General features: G+C 38.0%; 1 protein-coding gene across 1 annotated transcript in view; it reads left to right on the top strand.

Annotated features, from left to right (window-relative positions):
• eif2ak4 (eukaryotic translation initiation factor 2 alpha kinase 4) overlaps positions 1-15,000 on the top strand; it is a 69,657-nt gene that overhangs the window by 13,779 nt on the left and 40,878 nt on the right. Inside the window, exons 11-21 of the mRNA XM_079634066.1 lie at positions 982-1,136; positions 2,186-2,628; positions 5,863-5,935; positions 7,835-7,921; positions 8,000-8,122; positions 9,190-9,294; positions 9,464-9,527; positions 10,420-10,499; positions 10,601-10,702; positions 11,487-11,537; positions 14,119-14,358. Of these exons, the coding sequence (XP_079490192.1) occupies positions 982-1,136; positions 2,186-2,628; positions 5,863-5,935; positions 7,835-7,921; positions 8,000-8,122; positions 9,190-9,294; positions 9,464-9,527; positions 10,420-10,499; positions 10,601-10,702; positions 11,487-11,537; positions 14,119-14,358 (1,523 nt within the window). The remainder of the gene's footprint in view (positions 1-981; positions 1,137-2,185; positions 2,629-5,862; positions 5,936-7,834; positions 7,922-7,999; positions 8,123-9,189; positions 9,295-9,463; positions 9,528-10,419; positions 10,500-10,600; positions 10,703-11,486; positions 11,538-14,118; positions 14,359-15,000) is intronic.

Here is a 15,000-nt window from a genome sequence, read left to right as displayed (position 1 = left end):
CACACAAAAAAGCATTGAATGGATTTGAAGAGTTTTGTGATTGAAATTTTAAAAAGTAACAAATTCTTCCCTCAATTTGAGCCTTTAGGAATGAATGGAATGTGAGGAATGCTTCAGTTCACATAAAAAAAACACTAAAAATGCTCAAAATTCAAACTAAAAATGCGAAAACTTTACCCAAATATTTATAATGTGTACATGTGTGTCTGAACACACACTGAGGAGGAACTGACTTTAGGACCCAGAGGAACAGCTCATCTGCTCCATATAGAGATATAAGCACATCTAGAGTTATGAAATATCATCTTATATTATTATTGTTCCACACGAGGTCAAAGACGTATGTAAGATATTTAGAGCCGAATTAAAGAGTTATGCGTGAGTTATTTTAAAGAATGTGAGGAATGTGCTTAAATTACTATTTATTTATTATTTATTGATCAAATCTAGTCATTTTGCGCCGTCTTGTGGTGCCATCTCAAAGAGGCAGAAAATCTCTTTCTCGGACCTTTACCATGACTGTTCCCTACTGGTGGAATGATCTGCCTAACTCAGCCAGAGCCGCTGAGTCCATACCCATTTTTAAGAAATTGCTGAAGACATATCTTTTTCGGCAGCATTTAATCCAGTAATACTAACACACTCTTCTCTATTCTAACAAAAAAAAAAAAAAAAAAAAAAAAAAAAAAAACTGTACGTTGGATTGTACTGTGAAGGGTCATAGCACTTACATACTGTTGGTCTACTGCTAGTTTAATTGCTTCTATTGTTTCTCATTTGTAAGTCGCTTTGGATAAAAGCGTCTGCTAAATGAATAAATGTAAATGTAAATGTAAATTTAAAGGTAATTTTTTTTTTTTTACATTTGCATTAAAAAATACAAAACGTATTATCAAAATGAAAAATGAAGTATAATTTACATTTTAAGCTCAAGTCAGTGATGGCTCCTCTCCTCGGTAACGTCCATGTTTTGTCCCTCAGACACAGGCGTTGACTTCGCGTCCACGGTCGTCCCGCACAGCCTGCTCCTCAGCGCCCCCTTCAGTACGGAGGTGCAGAAGCAGTTCTCCAGATACTACAGCGAGTTCTCCGAGATGCAGATGCTGGGAAAGGGAGCGTTCGGCGCTGTCATCAAGGTGCGCTTTTATTTGTGACACTTTTTCTGGGAGACACAGAGATTTGTCATTAATGCAGATGCTTATGAAAACCCCAAATTCAAAATTGTAATATTGTGAAAAGGTTTTCATAAGCTGTAAGCCATAATCATCACAATTATAACAAATAAAGTCTTGAAATATCTCACTTTGCATGTAATGAGTCTATATAATATATTAGTTTCTCCTTTTAAGTTGAATTACTGAAATAAATGAACTTTTGCTCCATATTCTCATTTCCCCAGTGCCACCTGTATATTGTGAAATGAAAAACTACAGACATGTTACCAGATGATGATTTGAATAGCTCAGTTTGTAAAGATTGATCGGCGTGATTGTTTTAGTCGTGTACATCTGTATAGAACGTAAAAATACATTTTAATTGCGATATTATAAATCTTTAACATATAATAATAATTTATATAATTATTATTATTAGATTAATTTGATATGTTAAATATATGTTAAAACTTAAGAAATATATTATAATATATATATTTGGCCAATGATTAATCGCGATTAATCGCATCCACAATAAAAATTTGTGTTTAAATAATATATGTGTGTGTACTGTGTATAATTATTTTGTATAAATACACACACATGCATGTATATATTTAAGAAAATCTTGTTTTTTATATATATAAAATAATTATACACCGTACACACACATATATTATTTAAACTCAAACTTTTATTGTGGATGCGATTAATCGCGATTAATCGTTGCCCATCCATCATATATATATATGATATTTGTATATGCATGTATAATTTTTTGTAATTACTCAGTTTTTTTTACTATAAATATCTCTAAAAATATAAAATTATATATATTGTACAGCACAATAAAAAAACTATAAGTAATACTATAACTGCTGAATACTAAAAATGGCAATGCTAATATTTATATCTGGATTTCTTTACTTTCAAATGTTTTATTTAGTTGGAAACCCGTGAGACTCAAAGTTTGTGTTTATTCGACGACAGGTTTATGAATGCTCATATTTCTCCGTGTTTCCCCGGTTCAGGTCCAGAATAAGTTGGACGGCTGTTATTACGCGGTGAAGCGGATCCAGGTGAACCCGGCTAGCAAGCAGTTCCGGCGGATCAAAGGTGAGGTCACGCTGCTGTCGCGCCTCAACCACGAGAACATCGTGCGCTACTATAACGCGTGGATCGAGCGGCACGAGACGGCGTGGGCGGACGCGCCGAACAGCGACGACTCTGAGGCGTTGACCAGCCCTGAGACCCGCTCGCGGCCCGCGGCTCGGCCCCGCCGGAACCAGCTGGGTCTGATGGACAACATCGAGGACGAGGCGCCGCCGCCGGCTCTCGCTAGCTCTGTGGAGTGGAGCACGTCGCTGGAGAGATCCACCAGCGCTAAATGCAGCGCTGCCGCCGACGAGGATGATGATGATGATGATGATGACGATGACGATGATGAAGAAGACGTGTTCTGCCACTCGTTCCTGTGAGATTTCTGCTGTCCAATCATTATAGGGGCTTTCGCACCAGAGGAACCTTTTCATAGTTCCTAGAGCTATTGGCGGTATAGAGAGCTTAAGCCCCGCCCCTTCCGGTGGACCATGGGACCTTATTTCGGAAAAATATTGTATGGTAGTCAATGGCGAGAGACAACAAATGTTTTGATCTCGTTTGAATTGTGCCCTGAATTACACATATGATGTTTGTCCATTTAAAAGAGAAATTTTAAAGTCAATAAAGTCGCAGTTTGATGTAAAACTGTTGAGGTATAAGACTGTGAAAATACGTCATTACAAAGACTACAAACCCAAAAGACGCACATGTGACGTCATACCTTTTCACTCAATGAATGAAGCTAACTTTACTGAAGCTAACTCTAACTTTACTGACGCTAACTTTACTGAAGCTAACTTTAGTGACGCTAACTTTACTGAAGCTAACTCTAACTTTACTGAAGCTAACTTTACTGAAGCTAACTCTAACTTTAGTGACGCTAACTTTACTGAAGCTAACTCTAACTTTACTGAAGCTAACTTTACTGAAGCTAACTCTAACTTTACTGAAGCTAACTTTACTGACGCTAACCTTACTGACGCTAACTTTACTGAAGCTAACTTTACTGAAGCTAACTTTACTGAAGCAACTTTACTGAAGCTAACTTTACTGAAGCTAACTTTACTGAAGCAACTTTACTGACGCTAACTTTACTGAAGCTAACTTTACTGAAGCTAACTTTACTGAAGCTAACTTTACTGAAGCTAACTTTACTGAAGCAACTTTACTGAAGCTAACTTTACTGAAGCTAACCTTACTGAAGCAACTTTACTGAAGCAACTTTACTGAAGCTAACTTTACTGACGCTAACTTTACTGACGCTAACTTTACTGACGCTAACTTTACTGAAGCAACTTTACTGAAGCTAACTTTACTGAAGCTAACCTTACTGAAGCAACTTTACTGAAGCTAACTTTACTGACGCTAACTTTACTGAAGCTAACTTTACTGACGCTAACTTTACTGACGCTAACTTTACTGAAGCAACTTTACTGAAGCTAACTTTACTGAAGCTAACTTTACTGAAGCTAACTTTACTGAAGCTAACTTTACTGACGCTAACTTTACTGAAGCTAACTTTACTGAAGCTAACTTTACTGAAGCTAACTTTACTGAAGCTAACTTTACTGACGCTAACTTTACTGAAGCAACTTTACTGAAGCTAACTTTACTGAAGCTAACTTTACTGACGCTAACTTTACTGACGCTAACTTTACTGACGCTAACTTTACTGAAGCAACTTTACTGACGCTAACTTTACTGACGCTAACTTTACTGAAGATATTTGATGTCTCTCGCCATTGACTACCATACAATATTATTTTGAAATAAGGTCCCATGGTGCACCGGAAGGGGCGGGACTTAAGCTTTCTATATAGTGAGTGGAGATGGGGCTCATTTGCATATTCATAGAACCGCGTATACTAAATGAGGCTGTAGAGTCAAATTCAAGCTATTTTAAGGCATGAAGAATTTTTTTTTCAAGGAAAAACTTATATGTCATTTTGGGGATCAAAAATTAGTTTTAAGGGGAAACATTTAGGGGCTTTTCATAGTTCCTAGAGCGATTGGCGGAAGTTCCCGGTTGTTAGCGTGTTCGCACCGCAGGAACTAGGAACGACTTCAGTTCTAGGAACTCATTTTAGAGGAACTAATTTACTTCAGTCGGTGTAAACCAGCGCTATAGGAACTACAGTGACGTTAGTGTTCTCTGATTGGCCGAACGCACGCTAACTTTACTGAAGCTAACTTTACTCGAAGCAACTTTACTGAAGCTAACTTTACTGAAGCAACTTTACTGAAGCTAACTTTACTGAAGCAACTTTACTGAAGCTAACTTTACTGAAGCAACTTTACTGAAGCTAACTTTACTGAAGCTAACCTTACTGAAGCAACTTTACTGAAGCAACTTTACTGAAGCTAACTTTACTGACGCTAACTTTACTGACGCTAACTTTACTGACGCTAACTTTACTGAAGCAACTTTACTGACGCTAACTTTACTGAAGCAACTTTACTGAAGCTAACTTTACTGAAGCTAACCTTACTGAAGCTAACTTTACTGAAGCTAACCTTACTGAAGCAACTTTACTGACGCTAACTTTACTGACGCTAACTTTACTGAAGCTAACTTTACTGAAGCTAACTTTACTGACGCTAACTTTATTGACGCTAACTTTACTGAAGCAACTTTACTGACGCTAACTTTACTGACGCTAACTTTACTGAAGCAACTTTACTGACGCTAACTTTACTGACGCTAACTTTACTGAAGATATTTGATGTCTCTCGCCATTGACTACCATACAATATTATTTTGAAATAAGGTCCCATGGTGCACCGGAAGGGGCGGGACTTAAGCTTTCTATATAGTGAGTGGAGATGGGGCTCATTTGCATATTCATAGAACCGCGTATACTAAATGAGGCTGTAGAGTCAAATTCAAGCTATTTTAAGGCATGAAGAATTTTTTTTTCAAGGAAAAACTTATATGTCATTTTGGGGATCAAAAATTAGTTTTAAGGGGAAACATTTAGGGGCTTTTCATAGTTCCTAGAGCGATTGGCGGAAGTTCCCGGTTGTTAGCGTGTTCGCACCGCAGGAACTAGGAACGACTTCAGTTCTAGGAACTCATTTTAGAGGAACTAATTTACTTCAGTCGGTGTAAACCAGCGCTATAGGAACTACAGTGACGTTAGTGTTCTCTGATTGGCCGAACGCACGCTAAACACCGGAACCCGCCATTTTAAAAAGACAGCAGATTATAGGCTATATATTTACTCCAGAAATGAACTCTACGCACATGTAAACAGTGATAGATGGACCTCTCAACCTTCACACACACGCCACACGCTAATACCTCTTCATCACCGTCCACTCTCTATGTATCACAGTTCTATATAATAACGCATCAGACCGATCGTACACTAATGAACACGGAGAACGCGAGCGCTGTGTGTTTGCGTTCTCAGCGCCTTCAAAATAAAAGTCCCACAACAAGCTCACGTCTCTTCAGAGTTCCCGCTGGCGACTGGTTCCCAGAGGAGTCCGTTAGCTCTGCTGGCTCGCTGCTAGAACTATGCGGTGCGAGAGCCCCTCGTGTGTGTTCTGCACTGACAGTGTGTGTGTGTGTGCGCTTCTGACCCGCTTCTGTCCCGACACACAGGCCTCCGGACAGCGACTCTGAGAGCGACGTCATCTTTGATCACGCTGACGTCAGCGGAGACAGTTTCCTGCAGGTCAGTCAAACCCTCTGTGCACATTCATTTATTATCGCATAATCTGACACCGCCACTATTGTAACAGGCAGAAATATTGTGTAGTTTCGGCGAAAAATTTTACGTTTTTTTTTTGTTTGTTTTTTTGGAATGATACGAAACTTGGTAAAGGTTTTGACACTTGGTATGAGAATGCAAAGAAGAATCCTGGAGCGGATTGGAAGAGGTTAAATGCCGCTCGCGGTCAATAATGAGCGCACTGGAAATGAATGAGAGACGAGTTTCCTCTAGTGGAAGCGTTCGGTACTGCAGCCGAACAACATCTCACTGGAAGATATTACGCTTACATTTTGAACACAACTTGTTTAGATTTATTTTTCCCAGCCATTACATATTTAAAACCGTAATATCCTATAATAAACCTAAACCAATCTTGATAAACTATATATCATTTGAAAGCTTACAATCTCTAGTTTACATATTTGGTGACTGATTTTCAAAATAAATTACAGAGGAGTCGTAATTTATCAATTTGCAGCAAGAATATGTTCATACTCCTGAGGCGTGTTCAGACCTTTATTTTGAAATAGTGATGAACATGAAAAATCATGAAAGAATGGTAGAAACCTCAGTTTGTTTTCATGCCAAGAGTTCATAAGATAGCATCCGTTCAATTCTTTTAGAAAAAAAGGTCTGCAAATGTTTTAAATATAAAGAAAATAATAATAGATTCAGCATTAGTGATGTGCAGTGAGCTATAATGCACATACGTGATCTTCTGTGTTTCTTAGAGGTTGAGTTCATTTCAAAATCTGCCAAACTTCCAACACTACTTCTGAATAGGATGTGTACTTCATAAATTGTATGAAAATTGTAAAAATAATGGTTCAGACTCAAACCACATATGGAGATGGAGGCGCCCTTATATGGGCAGTAATGTCCACTAGTGGAGAAGTGTGGTACTGCGCCCAAACTAAATCTCACTGAACGCTTATCTTCTGAGATATCAACCTAACATTTGAAACACAACTTGTTCAGATCTTGGCCTTAGATTTATTTGCATTTTTAGAGTCCTCCAGGTTTTGAAAATACATATTTGATATAAAATATTAATAATAAAAAAATGTACGTTGTAAATTTTCATAAACTCAAACTTCTATAACTTTTTTTCTGTTTAACTTTCTTAATGTATTTCACTTCTACAAATATCTGCCAAATGTCGTCTTTAAAAACAAGACCAATCTTACATCTATATTCCAAAGCATTCTTGAATTACAACCATTTAACTTTGAAATGTGCATTTTCATGTGTATTAAAAAAAGGGCGCTTGATAAGTTTTTATTTTTTCACTTCAGCAATAATCTGCCAAGCGTCGTCTCTGAAAAGAGATCAAACTTCAGTCTGTGCTTTAAAGCGTTCAAGATTTACCAGTTTAAGTTGGAAATTAAATGTTCAGGTCTGTGCTCAAAAAGTGAATAAATGGATTTATAAATACAGCGTATCTATATTTTACTACCATAAAATCCCCATAAAATACAATATATGATACAGTGGGCTTTAAAGGGTTAACCATACACACAAACACTAGATTATTTAACACTATTTTAAATGAAACAAACTTCTTTAAGTTAAATACTTGGTGTTTCTTTACAATAAATGCACTTGCTTTGATTATTATATATATATTTTTTAAACTTTTATTCATTTTAAGTGTTCAAATACTTTTTTCAAGTCAATTTGTATTTATACGCATCAAGAAGTCTGTCATCCCGTAACGCTTTTATCTTTATTCCCATCGAAACATCCCGATGACATTGAGTAATGGAGAAGAAATGGGATTCCTGTACATGATGCTTGTATACAGTTGTTCCACATCATATTGATCACATGATCAGTGTATTATCTTGTGTTTCTCCGCAGGATCCCAGCAGTCGGAAAGCAGCGGATCCGTCAGAGAGCTCGGACTCGGAGAAACCCCTGCTGATAGCGCATTACCTGTACATACAGGTGCGTGACCCCTGCCCCGTGCCCCCTGACCCCTGACCCCTGGCCCCTGGCCTCACCTGTGGTGTTGTGTCTCCTCAGATGGAGTACTGTGAGAGGAGCACGCTGCGGGACACGATCGATCAGGGCTTGTATCAGGACATCAGCCGCCTCTGGAGGCTCTTCAGGGAGATTCTGGACGGCCTCTCTTACATCCATGAGCAGGTGAACGTCACCAACACTGTCACGCTTTATTTATTTACATTTTTTTTTTTTTTATGTTAGTAATGAAAAAGCAGTTATAATTAATTGAAATCATGAAATGTATACAATTTTTTTTTTTTTTTTTTCTTCCATTTTTTTTTTTTTTTTGGACTCAGATTTAATGGTTAAATGAACTGTTAGTACCGGTAATAAAAAAATGTGAATTAATTGAAATGATTAAACAATTTCTTTAAAAAGTTTAATACATTTTTTAAGGCCCTATGAAATGCGTTTAATTTTTTTTTCAAATGTATTTTTATTTTTCCCACATTCGTTTTATTTTTTTCCTTTTTATTTTTCTGGATTCCATTTTAAAGGTGAAATTAAATTTAATAAACAAAAACAATGTCTAATTAATTCATAAAAATGTAACAACTTATTTTTATATATATTTTTTATTTATTTTTTTACAATTTTTTTTAAATATAAATGGTTAAATTGTTTAATGATTTCAATAAATTAGAAGTGTTTTTATTTCTAACAATTAATGTATCCAGAGTCCAAAGAAATTTAAATGTACGAAAAAAAGGAATCCAGAAAAATTATAAATGAAAAACTGAATTTGGAAAACAAAATAAAATAGATTACTTAGGGCTTTGAAAATAGTTTGAATTGAATTCATAATACTTTTACATCTTAATAATTATATATATATATATATATCATTTTTCTTTTTTTACAATAATAGGACCTTATGAAATATTTTTTCTCTTGCACAAATTCTGTGTTGTGTGTTTTTATTTTTATTTCTTTATGATTTAATCCAGATTTTTTAAATCATAAACAGTGGTAATCAAATGAAGGCATAAAACATTAACAATTTATTTAATCTTTTGAAATGTAATCAAAAGTCTTTTTTTACAGTTTTTACATTCAAATCGTGATTTCATTAAGTGTACAGCCCTATCTTTCATTTATTAATAAAGATTTATTAATGCGTTTATACAGTAAATGACATTTTTTCTGAGTGTATCGTGTGATTGTGTCCGCTGAGTCATAATGACACTCATATAATGTGTGTTTGACAGGGAATGATCCACCGAGACCTGAAGCCGGTCAACATCTTCCTGGACTCTCAGGATCACGTGAAGATCGGAGACTTCGGGCTGGCCACGGATCACCCGGCTAATGTGGTACTGCATGCGTTCAGTGCACGTGTTCATCCGCATGTTCAGACTGATGCCTTACTGTCCATCTTCAATATCAGTTATTCATGCATGCATTATTCATGAGTCTGCACTGTTCTCTGATTGGCTAACGCTTCTGTAAAGAGTTCAGTGTGACGTGCTTCGTGTGCTCCAGGCCGCAGGTAAGCTGGAGGTGGAGGAAAACAGCTCAGGGTTCGTCCCGAAGCAAGACCCAACAGGTAAAGACACCTGAGCGAAGACTGACCACAGGATCATGTGTTCTCCAAAACACACATAATGCAGTCCTTCCAGTGGCAGTAGTAGGAACTGTTCATAAATCCAGAAAAATTAAAACACAGCACAGAATTTCTTAATTTCTTTTCTTTTAGCACTTTTCTGAAAAAAAAATGTATAGTGACTAATTGTAAAAAGTTGTTAAAGTTTTGTGAATTCAATTGATTAGACATGCATTTTGATTATTTAAATTTAATTAAACCATTCAAATGGAATCCAGGAATTTTGGGGAAATAAATTGGAATTTAAACTCATGATTTCAATTAATGAGACATTTTTTATTACTAACATTTATTTGACCATTAAGTAGTCCAGAAAAATGTAAACCGAAAAAAAAAAAAAAATTGAATATAATAATAATAATAATATTAATAACAGATTTTATAGGGCCCTAAAAGTGTTTTTTGTTAAACTTTAAATAAATTGTTGTTAAATTATGTAAGTTTCATGATTTCATTAGAGGTGCTTATTGATTACTAACATTTAATTTAACCATTACATAGGAAAACATACATATATGCATACATACATACATACATACATACATACATACAGTTTAAAGCAGAAATATTTAAAAACCAAGTGTAGTTTTTCTAATAAATTCCGGACGTAATTATGAAAAGAATTCATAATTCTAATAAATTCTAGTAAGTGTCTCCTTGTATCCCTTTATTAAGGAAAAACACATTATTTGATACATTTTTGTTTCACCGCTAAAGTTTTTTAATGCACTCCTAAGTTTGTCAACTTGGTAAAAAATGAAGCGCCAAGCCCTTTAATATTCAGTGTGTATTGTGAAATATTTGAGTGTATAACTGTAGTTTTGCTGTTTCCCAGATAACATGACTGGAATGGTCGGCACGGCTCTTTATGTCGGTCCGGAGGTTCAGGGAAACACTAAAGCCACGTACAACCAGGTATTGAAGAACCGGCATGTGCTCCATTAATATGTGATATTCAGACGTGTTTCATTGCTGACGGTGTGTGTGTGTGTGTGTGTGTGTGTGTGTGTCTGTAGAAAGTGGATCTGTTCAGTCTGGGCATCATCCTGTTCGAGATGTCCTACAGACCCATGACCACCGCGTCAGAACGCATATTTGTGCTCAGCCAACTCAGGAAAGTGAGTCAGCAAACTCTCAGACTCGGAACTTGGCGGCTTTATTACACTCAGTGTTTAGTGTGTGAAATATAGATATACTTATAGATTTTTTAAAATTTCAGTGACTTTTTTTTTTTTTTTTTTTTTACGTTTTATTAAGTTGGACTTTAAACTAATTTAAACTTCATACTACTTTAAACTTCTTCAAACTTCCTGGTCCGGCTTTCTCAAGCCAACTTAAAGTTTGTCTCGACAAACTTTTTAATCTAGTTCTCTAATGATGCTGTACAAATTGGAATAATTAAGATTTTTTAAATATTCAAAAAAAAAGAGTCTCTTCTGCTCATCAAAGCTGCATTTATTTGATAAAAAATACAGTAAAAACAGTGAAATATTATTATAATGTAAATCTGCAGTTCTCTATGTGAATATATAGTAAAGTGTAATTTATTCCTGTGATCAAAGCTGAATTTATCATCATTACTCCAGTCTTCAGTGTCACATGATCCTGATTGTTTTTAATGTTGAAAACAGTTTTGCTGCTTTATATTTTTGTGGAAAGATTTTAAAAAAGAAAATAAAGTAGTACTTTTATTCAACCACATTCATTTTATTCATTCATCCTTGTATCAAAAGTGACAGTAAAGACATTTATAATGTTACAAAAAATTATATTTCAAATTAATGCTGTTCTTTTAAAACTTACTGTTCATCAAAGAATCCTGAAGAATAAAATGCATCACTAAAAGATTAACTGTTTTCAACACTGATAATAATCACTCGTTCTTTCCCGTTTGTCCTGCAGGAGTCGATTAATTTCCCAGAGGACTTTTCTGAGTATGAAAGCGGGAAGCAGGTGCGCATCATTTCACATTTCCTCACATATCCTCACATATCCTCACACGTGACCCTGGAGCACAGCACCAGTCTGGAGCCGCACGGGTGTATCTGTGGCAATAGCAACTATACATTATATGGGTCAAAATTATCCATTTTTCTTTTATGCCAAAAATCATGAGGATATTAAGATCATGTTCATGAAGATATTTAGTAAATGTCCTACCGTAAATATATAAAACATGTATTTTTGTGAGTGAATGCAGCACAATCGTGAACATAAATGCACAACTTTAAAGGAGATTTTCTCAATGTTTACATTTTTTTGCTCCTCAGATTCCAGATTTTCAATAGTTGTGTCTCGACCAAATATTGTCCTATCCTAACACACCACACATCAGTGGAGAGATTATTTATTCAGTTTTATATGATGTATACATCTCAATAAAAAAAAAAGACTGGTTGTGTGGTCCAGGGTCACAAATGTGAATCAGTGCTCATAGGCCTCTATCTTGCACCCAGCGCAATTGACTTTGTACACAACGCATGTATCATTCCTATTCTGCACCCGCGCACAGCGACTCTTCCCTCCACAGACACACGGCGGTAAATTAGGGAATGAACTTGCGCTCGGGAAAGCGGTTCAGTGTAAAGAGGAGTGTGTTCCGGCGCAAACGTTCTCTGGTGATATTCTGCAGTTCCAGAAAACAACTCCGCCGCTGACCAGGAGAAACCCAGTCTAAAGACAGCGGCGCCGCGCGTTAGTCAGATGCTATTTTAAGGGAAAGTGCTTGGCCATTATGTAGCGTGTGAACAACACACACACTTTGATTCTCTCATCTAAACAGACGCAGCAGTTTTCATTTTTGCAAATCATACATTATTACAAGGAAACATATTAACACACGAGAGAAATCATTGTTGTGTCCGTGAAGATGTGAAAAATAGGCATAAATCTAGATTACACATTTACCCAAATTATTATACGCCTGTTTAACCGAAGCTAATGTGTGTGTGTTTCTCCATCATCCCCAATGTCACTTCTCTGTGTTTTACGGCCCTGACGAGAACGTCGGTCTCCTCGGCTGTGAATCGCTCCTGACGTGCGCCGGCAAACCCGCCGTTATAATAGCGATCCGCCGTTATAATAGCGATCCGCCGTTATAATAGCGATCCGCCGTTATAATAGCGATCCGCCGTTATAATAGCGATCCGCCGTTATAATAGCGATCCGCCGTTATAATAGCGATCCGCCGTTATAATAGCGATCCGCCGTTATAATAGCGATCCGCCGTTATAATAGCGATCCGCCGTTATAATAGCGATCCGCCGTTATAATAGCAATCCGCCGTTATAATAGCGATCCGCCGTTATAATAGCAATCCGCCGTTATAATAGCAATCCGCCGTTATAATAGCGATCCGCCGTTATAATAGCAATCCGCCGTTATAATAGCAATCCGCCGTTATAATAGCGATCCGCCGTTATAATAGCGATCCGCCGTTATAATAGCAATCCGCCGTTATAATAGCAATCCGCCGTTATAATAGCAATCCGCCGTTATAATAGCAATCCGCCGTTATAATAGCGATCCGCCGTTATAATAGCGATCCGCCGTTATAATAGCGATCCGCCGTTATAATAGCAATCCGCCGTTATAATAGCGATCCGCCGTTATAATAGCGATCCGCCGTTATAATAGCAATCCGCCGTTATAATAGCAATCCGCCGTTATAATAGCAATCCGCCGTTATAATAGCAATCCGCCGTTATAATAGCGATCCACCGTTATAATAGCAATCCGCCGTTATAATAGCGATCCGCCGTTATAATAGCAATCCGCCGTTATAATAGCAATCCGCCGTTATAATAGCAATCCGCCGTTATAATAGCAATCCGCCGTTATAATAGCGATCCGCCGTTATAATAGCGATCCGCCGTTATAATAGCAATCCGCCGTTATAATAGCGATCCGCCGTTATAATAGCAATCCGCCGTTATAATAGCGATCCGCCGTTATAATAGCGATCCGCCGTTATAATAGCAATCCGCCGTTATAATAGCAATCCGCCGTTATAATAGCGATCCGCCGTTATAATAGCGATCCGCCGTTATAATAGCAATCCGCCGTTATAATAGCGATCCGCCGTTATAATAGCGATCCGCCGTTATAATAGCGATCCGCCGTTATAATAGCGATCCGCCGTTATAATAGCGATCCGCCGTTATAATAGCGATCCGCCGTTATAATAGCGATCCGCCGTTATAATAGCGATCCGCCGTGGAACAAGCGCGCCGGCTCTTAAAGGGAATGTGAGAGGACGCTCTGATTGGTTTATTTCACGTTACGCCCAAACCACAGCTATGAGTAATGAAGCGACTTCAGACCAACACATTTTAGATTTGCGTCGAGCGCAAGAGTCGTTTATCCCGCCGGTATAATAGCAACTGCGCCGGGATCCGCCCACAGAGTTACTTGCGTTTCGCGTTTGATACTTGCGTTTCAGATCGTTACAATAGGGCCCTTATGTGTACTTCGGTCGGTCCAGTAGAAGTACGGAGTTCGGTACCCACCCCGATTCAGTCGTCATGTGACCCAGTGTACGCAGGTGATCGTCTGGCTGCTGACGCACGACCCGGCGCTGCGGCCGACGGCGCTGGAGCTGCTGAAGAGCGATCTCCTGCCTCCGCCTCAGATGGAGGAGTCCGAGCTGCACGAGGTGCTCCAGCACACCATGGCCAACGTCAGCGGGAAGGCCTACCGCACCATGGTCACGCAGCTCTTCTCCCAGAACATCTCGCCCGTCATGGACTTCACCTACGACATCGACGTGCACAAGGTCTGACCACACGTCTGCACATCTACACCACCTGTACTGCAGGCTCCTGGAAAACTCTTCAGTTTTATCAGATTTAAAGGATTAGTTTACTTTAAAAAAAACTTTTGCTGATAGTTTCCTCACCCCGATGTCATCAAGATGTCCATGTCTTTCTTTCTTCAGTGGAAAAGAAATGAAGGTTTTTGATGAACACATTTCTCCATATAATGGACGTCAATGGGCCCCAAACGGGTCAAGGTCCAGATGACAGTGTCAGCGCCGCTTCAACGGGCTTTAAACGACACCAGACGATGAATACGGGTCTTATCTAGCGAAACCATCGTTATTTCAAACAATAAATAAACAAGTTTAAGTTTTATAAGCACAAGCGCTCGCCTTGCTCTGTTCTGTGATGCGCGTTCGTGACGTCACGTGATACGCAGTTACGCTGTAAAGGTCACGCTTGACGAGTCAGTGTTTACAGATGTGAGGAAGGAGGACCATACACACATATTCACATGTCTTTGTGTCAGTTTATCGGTTAAATGCCCATCTCGTGTGTGTATCCTGGTGTTGGAATATTAAAAAGCCTAAAAGAATTTTTTTGTCAGGACAGAAATGTTTTACTTTTCACAGAAGCGTGACCTTTACAGCGTAATCGCG

Source organism: Phoxinus phoxinus, assembly GCF_949152265.1.
Source record: "Phoxinus phoxinus genome assembly, chromosome: 13".
Classification (NCBI taxonomy): domain Eukaryota; kingdom Metazoa; phylum Chordata; class Actinopteri; order Cypriniformes; family Leuciscidae; genus Phoxinus; species Phoxinus phoxinus.
Note: the sequence above shows the minus strand (reverse complement) of the source record. Positions and strands in the feature narration are given on the sequence as shown.